The sequence below is a fragment of the Nomascus leucogenys genome, chromosome 19 (assembly GCF_006542625.1).
Source record: "Nomascus leucogenys isolate Asia chromosome 19, Asia_NLE_v1, whole genome shotgun sequence".
Lineage (NCBI taxonomy): Eukaryota > Metazoa > Chordata > Mammalia > Primates > Hylobatidae > Nomascus > Nomascus leucogenys.
Genome location: NC_044399.1, coordinates 36,946,331 through 36,953,462, shown reverse-complemented (window position 1 = coordinate 36,953,462; position 7,132 = coordinate 36,946,331). Strand labels below are relative to the sequence as shown.

Here is a 7,132-nt window from a genome sequence, read left to right as displayed (position 1 = left end):
TGCTGTCTACATTTCAGTGCAGATTCTTGGAGTTATTTCAAAGTTTCTTCTGATTTGATCTAGAAGAACAAGGCTGGGCAAGATTATCCAAACCTGAAATCATGGCCTCAGGAATACCTTATACCAAGTCTTGGAATGTGGGTTTTGGTATAAGCAGCTCTCTTCTTTAGAACTGCTTTGCTCTTTGTGAGGTCAGAACAGGAGCCCTCTTTCTCAATGACGATTAAAATAAAACTTCAGGGCAAAGTTTTTGAATCTTAGCAACACATGGAAACATATGTCCTGTTGCCAAAAAAATTTTAATTGCCTAATCCAAACCAGAATATTTAGATCAACCTGTATACTATATATTATCTCTGATATACTGTATTTCTAGTCTTCAGCATTATTCTTCATAAGACCAAATACCCACTGAGTGGCCAGATCTAAGAGGAAGCTTTTCTGCCTTTACAGGGATGGACTTTTGAATAATTGAGCAGACAAAGCATTGTAATGTGAAATATTTGTAAATCACTGGTCAGCTCTAGTCATCCTCTTGGTGCTTTTGTTTCCTCTGGTCCCAGATGTGTCTCCTGGCTCTGGAAAGGGAGAGGCCAGTAGTAGCCTCAGAAAAGGGAGCAACTAACCAGAAAACACCTAAGTTATGAGGTTTGTACTTTTCCTGACTTAGAGAAAGTCCACATCTCAGGAGAGAAACAGCTCTGGCTGCAGCTCTCTGGAGTAATCCCCTGAAATGGTGCCAGAGGGAGCATGTAGGGTAGCCAAGATTCTGACTCCTTGAACCATGGTCTAGCAAAGCCCTCAGATCCTGCATGAGAGCGCTTCCTATTTGTAAAACACCCTTGGGATCTCTTCAGTGAGGCTTGGGGGCCAGATCAGCCCCATTCCCAGCTGAGACTTGCAGAGCTCCTCTGAGAGATTGGACCTTTGCATTCCTTGAGATGGATGTTCACATTCTCTACCTGCTCGGCCCTCAGCGAGCCAGCCCCACTGCCTCTGCCGTCCTTCTCACACACACAGGCCTGCTGCCGCAGCTGCCAGAGCATTCGGTCAAAGCAGGGCGCCACAACCACAGAGCAAATGAGGGAAGTGGGGCCGAGACACAAACATCCTGTCCTCATGACATCAAATGACTCCAGCTTGAGAATCGGGGTCACTGCCCAATGACATACACAAATGTCTCATCCCTCTAGCCACTGCCAGTAAGAGGGCATTTTTTCCTGAGTCCATGGATTGAAAAAGTGCTATCCTTTGGCTTGTGATGTCAGTGACAGGAGACAGTGACTGGAAGGCCCTGCTGCTGACCGGATGAGTAGGGACATGTTGAGCAGAGGCCAGGCAGGAGTTCTGCTGCGGGTGAAGTGAGTGCAGGCTCGCAGGACGTTCCTTCTCTTTCAAGGCACCGATTTAAGAGAGAGGGACTGAATGAGGAGCACAGAGCTGGAGCTCCCTCTGTTCAGTCCGCCCCATCTTTCTAGGACTGCCCCTTGCCCAGCTCTGTTTTTCTTTGCAGGACTTGGGGGTTCTCGGGCCAGGTCTCTCACCTTGTGTATGATCGCTTCCAGTTAAAGATCTCCTCCAGGTTGGAAGAGGAAGAGACTTCCCGCCTCTGCAAGCCTCCCCCACGACGACGGCCCCCAAGGAAGGAAGCTCTGTGCCTGCTTAGCCCTTTCATCCTCTCCTCCGTTCGGAAGAACTCAGTCAAGGCCCGGAAGGACTCCAAGATGACCTCATGGCTCCAGGCTGGCAAGGGCTCCTGGCGCAGGAAGCCACAGTGGCCTCCGTGGCGACTGAGCAGGAGGAAGAAGTAGGGGTTGCTGTGGAAGAGTTCAGTTGTCAGAGTGTGGTCTGGGGGTCCACACACAGGGTCGTCAGCACTGCAGATACACAGCACAGGCACGGCCGCCTCATCCACATCCCGGAGGGGGTCGTTGCGGTCCCAGTAGGTATCCCAGCTGATGGGGAAGCTTTTGGTGTGGCAGAAGAGAGCCTCCTCAAACTCTCGCAGGGAACGGCTCCTGAACAGTCTGCTGGTGTCCACAGCGTCCTCCAGGGCTGTGGCATACCTGGCAGCGAGGCGTTTAGTGGGGAAGGTGGGAAAGAGAGGGAAGAATGAGAACATCAGGTGACAGCAGATGAGACAGACAGACAGCCCGCAGGCCAGATCTGTCCACAGAGGCTTTCTTTGGCCATTTAGGGCTTTGAAAACATTTCATTTCATGGCCATCATTTAAAACCAGATAAGGCTGGTTGTGGTGGCTCACGCCTGTAATCCAAACACTTTGGGAGGCTGATGAGGTGGGTGGATCACTTAATCCAGGAGTTTGAGAACAGCCTGGGCAACATGGCGAAAACCCATCTCTAAAAAAAAAAAAAAAAATTAGCTTGGCATGGCGGCTCAGTCCCAGCTACTCAGGAGGCTGAGGTGGGAGGACTGCTTGAGCCTGGGAGGTCAAGGCTGCAGTGAGCTATGATTGCACCATTGCATTCCAGCCTGGGTGACACAGAGAGACCCTGTTTCAAAAAATAAACAAAATAAAATAATACAAAATAATAAAATTGGCCAGTTGAGGTGGCTCACGCCTGTAATCCCAGAACTTTGGGAGGCTGAGGCAGGTGGATCACGAGGTCAAGAGATTGAGACCATCCTGGCCAACACGGTGAAACCCCATCTCTACTAAAAATACAAAAATTAGCTGGGCGTGGTGGTGTACACCTGTAGTCCCAGCTACTTGGGAGGCTGAGGCAGGAGAATCACTTGAACCCGGGAGGCCGAGGTTGCAGTGAGCCGAGATTGTGCCACTGCATTCGAGCCTGGTGACAGAGTGAGACTCCATCTCAAAAAAAAAAATAAATAAATAAATAAATAAAATAATAAAATTAGAAGATTTCACATAAAACACAGGTGTCTGGCTTCTCTAGGGAAGTGGGAAGATCCAGCCACATGGGTGGGCATTTCTTAGCACAACAATGGGTTCCTCTCTCCTTCCTGTGTGATGGTGCCCACTAGGCCTGTCATTCACAGCATCACTGCACCTGTCTATGTGCCCTAGGGGCAGCATTTGACTTCACAGCTGCTGACAGTTCTCCTAACCTCAACTTCTGGCCCTCTGTGGAGAACTTGCTATGAACTGTAACCTCCTGAACTGCTCCTAGAAGAACTTGCTGGCTCAGAGTATCCAAACCAGCAGGGGACACCTCTGCTAATCATTCACATTTGACTTTAGGTTGCATTCATTGTTTTTATTTTTGTTTTTTTTTTTTTTTTTTTGAGACGGAGTCTTGCTCTGTCACCCAGGCTGGAGTGCAGTGGCTCAATCTCGGCTCACTGCAAGCTCCGCCTCCCGGGTTCACGCCATTCTCCTGCCTCAGCCTCTCCCAGTAGCTGGGACTACAGGCGCCCGCCACCACGCCCGGCCAATTTTTTGTATTTTTTAGTAGAGACGGGGTTTCACCGTGGTCTCGATCTCCTGACCTCGTGATCCGCCCGCCTCGGCCTCCCAAAGTGCTGGGATTACAAGCGTGAGCCACCGCGCCCGGCCTTATTTTTGTTTTTTAAACTAACATCCTGTCCTGGTAATGTCACATGAGTGTCATGTTGATCAGGTATACCTGGGGCAGATATTCCTAGAGAGTGTGCTGCCTGGCAGAGGAAGCAATTGAGTCCATAATTAATTTACTGGGTGGATTCCTAAATAGGGACCTCAGAACAACTGCTTTGGGTAACAGGGAACATCTTTGCTGTTTCTAGCCCCCTGGAGAGGGCTTGGCATCCTGACAAGGAGGCCAGGATAGGCAGCTCCGTCTTTTGAGTAGCTCAATCCAGCCTCAGACAGTTGAAATTAGATGTTCATCTCTGACCAGGCACAGTGGCTCACACCTATAATCCCAGCACTTTGGGAGCCCAGGCGGGTGGATTCCCTGAGTTTAGACATTCAAGACCAGCCTGGACAACATGGCACGATCCCATCTTTATGAAAAATACAAAAATTAACCGGGCATGGTGGCATGTGCCTGTAGTCTCAGCTACTCGGGAGGCTGAGGTGGGGGTCTGGCCCCCACATCCCAGCTCTTTCTGCTACACCACGCTGTTGCCATAATGACTTCGACCTCATTCTGCCATCTCCTAAGAAAGCCAGAGTGCAGGCTGGGAATGTCACCTGAGCCCAGGAACTCAAGGCTGCAATGAGTGGTGATTCTGCCACTGCACTCCAGCCTGGGCGACAGAGTAAGATCTTGCCTCAAAAAAAACAAACAAACAGCTGGGCACAGTGGCTCACACCTGTAATCCTAGCACTTTGAAAGCTGGGGCAGGTGGATCACTTGACGTTAGGGGTTCCAGACCAGCCTGGCCAACATGGAGAAACCCTGTCTCTACCAAAAAAAAAATTAAAAATTAGCTGGGTGTGGTGGTGCACGCCTGTAGTCCCCAGCTACTTGGGAGGCTAAGGCAGGAGCATAGCTTGCACCCAGGAGGCGGAGGTTACAGTGAGCCGAGATCACGTCACTACACTTTAGCCTGGGTGACAAAGTGAGACTGTCTCAAAAAAAAAAGAATTAAAAAAATAATAATTTTAATCAATGCCTACATATATGTGTGTGTGTGTGTATAAAATTTTTTTTTGAAACAGGGTATTGCTCTGTCACCCAGGCTACAGTGCAGTGGCCTGACCAAGGCTCTCTGCAGCCTCAAACTTCTGGGCTTGGGTGATCCTCCCGTCTCAACCTCCTGAGTAGCTGGGACCACAGATGCATGCCACCACACCCGGCTAATTAAAAAAAGAAATTTTTGTAGAGACAGGTTTTCCTATGTTGCCCAAGTTAGTCTCAAACTCTTGGGCTCAAGTGATCCTCCTGCCTTGGCCTCCCAAAGTGCTGGGATTACAGGCGGGAGCCACTGCACCTGGCCTCAAATGCCACCATATTTCTGATTCCTGTCACCTCCAGGCTCAGAGACTGCGAGTAAACATTCTGGGCAGATAATCGTTTGCAATTGCTTCCAGAGTGCTCTTTGCTGAGTTGTCAAGCTGTGGGCTAAGTGGTAAATGTCAGGTATCTCTGCTGTCGTGGGCCAGGTGCTCAAATTGCTAGGATACGGCAGGGGGTGCTGAGATGAGGCAAGGGGCCGGGGCAGGAGTCCCTGCTCTAGCACAGTGATACTAGCTGAGTCCATCGATGACCTTTAAACCCGCTTCCCCAGTTCTGTCTAGATTACAGGGTTTGGAAGGCTTTGGAAGATGTGTTCAGAGAACTTTGCCCAAACTGCCCCAGGCCTGTTTGTTCCAATGCTATGCATAGCTGTTTCTGTTTCTTAGCCAGCTCAGGCCCTCTTTCCTTCTATGCTGGACTGCGGCCTCCGTTACCCACCTGCTGAGGGCGATCTTCTGGTGGAGCAGAAAGCCCCGCTCGTAGGGCCAGGGCAGGCCGGCCTCGAACCACTCTCGGCAGCGCAGCACGGGCGAGATGCAGGCGGCGCCTGTCACGTAGCTGGAGGAGCCGCACTCGCCCAGATAGGACAAAAGCAGCGCCGAGCCTGAGCCTTCGCTCACCGCGAACAGCGGCGCCGCCGGGTGTCGGAAGCGGATGTATGTGACCGCCTCCTTGAGGTCGGACGGGTCTCCGAAAGGCTGCAGCCGGGGGCTGACCAGCGGGCAACCGTGGTGGCCGCGGCGATGGAAGATGACCGGGTAGTAGCCGCGCTCCAGGGCGAGCAAGCAAAGGCCGAGCACGTTGCGGGTGAGGCGACCCCACGCATTGGGGATCACCAGAAGCACCGCAGGAAGGCCCCCGGCGCTGGTGATCCGGCGGCCCCGAACACAAGGTCCCACCACCCAGTCCAGGGCCACTAGCCCATCATCCACCAACTGCAGGTACTCCCGGGCCAGCTCAGGCCCAGGCGCTACGGGCAGGACGAAGTGGCAGAGGGTCTGCAGGTGGGGCCCGGAGAACCAGGAGCGCGGGCCGGGCTCCAGCGCCTCCGAGCGCCGCAGGGCGCGCAGCAGGCACTGGGCCAGGGCCGACGGCTTGCAGACAAGGCTGCACCCTCCCGGCAGTGGCTCGCGCCCGTCGCTGAACTGGTCCGCCGGGCCTCCACCGTCCGCCTCCTCCCCATCGTCCCGGTCTTGGGCCCCCGGCAGGGTCCTCTCTCCGACGGCGCGCCCCCAGGGTCCCCGGAGCCTCGGGCCGAGCAGACTGAGCAGGACGAGCACGGCCAAGATGAGGGCGAGGGCGGCGCCCCACGGCGGCATGGCGAAGCCGGAGAGCCCCGGCGGGCAGCGGGCGGCGAGCTCCGCGCTTTGCCCGCGGCTCCGCCCGCCGGCGGCGGCTTCCCAGGGCCCTCCCGCGCGGGCGCGCTCTGGATTGGCCGTGGCCCGGCAGAGGCAGCCAGTTCAGGCCCGGCTGCCCTCGCCCGCCCCCAACCTCCGCCCCGGCCCTTTGTACAGCAATTGCAACAAGTGGGAGCAGAGGGTGAGAGGAGCCGGGGCCACCAGGGAGGGAGGGCGCGCCGGCAGCCGGAAGGGAGTGGGGAGGGCACGAGCCGGGGAGAGCGGTGTTGGCCATAGAGACGTGGGGAGACTGGAGGCCGAGGCTTGGGGGCCCGACTGTCATCAGGGTCTTCTGCCAGACCCTGGGCGCTGAGCCCTCAGAGGCCGATGAAGAGAAGCAGAAGGGAGAGGTGAGTAAGTCGCAGCTCCGTGCGCCGGCTCCCGGGGCCCCATGGCGCGGCGGCCGCGCGCGCGCGCGCGCTCTGCCCTCGGGCGGCCCCGCTCTCCCCCGCCCGGCCCCGCAGCTCCACAATAACTTGGCTGGGCGGGGTCCGGCACCGGGCCAGAGAGGTCGAGCGCGGCGTCTGAGCCGCTGGCGGGATGCTGCTGCTTCCCCGCCTGCATCAGTGCGGGTCCCGCGGACTCCTCGCCCCCGTCCCCGCGAGCTCGGGGCTCCACATCAAGGAAATCCTCAGCCCGGGAGTGGCTTCGCCAGAAGCAGCAGCCCCAAGCCTCCGAGAGTTAGTCGGAGAAAAGGACACACTCGGGCGCCCTGCGACAGGGATGCCCGTCCGACCTACAAGGAACGCCTCGTAAACCGGGATGCGTGGGAGACCACGGAAATAACACGTTCTCGCTGTTTCCAG

The 7,132-nt window shown here is 55.2% G+C and overlaps 1 protein-coding gene across 1 annotated transcript; it reads right to left on the bottom strand.

The window, feature by feature from the left end:
* Positions 1-280: 280 nt before the first annotated feature.
* Positions 281-6,484, bottom strand: ABHD15 (abhydrolase domain containing 15). Its single transcript, XM_003277074.4, has 2 exons — positions 5,368-6,484; positions 281-2,066 (listed from the first exon to the last, which is right to left on the bottom strand). Exons 1-2 carry the CDS (start codon positions 6,246-6,248, stop codon positions 1,541-1,543), a joined length of 1,407 nt encoding a protein of 468 aa, XP_003277122.1. The 5' UTR covers positions 6,249-6,484; the 3' UTR covers positions 281-1,540.
* Between the last annotated feature and the right edge of the window lie 648 nt (positions 6,485-7,132).

Bases quoted from the DNA above. Each gene is read 5' to 3' on its own strand.
- ABHD15 (XM_003277074.4), bottom strand. From the start codon at position 6,248: ATGCCGCCGTGGGGCGCCGCCCTCGCCCTCATCTTGGCCGTGCTCGTC. The intron at 2,067-5,367 runs GTGGGTAACGGA...CCTCGCTGCCAG, and splicing joins CAGAAGATCGCCCTCAGCAG to GTATGCCACAGCCCTGGAGG.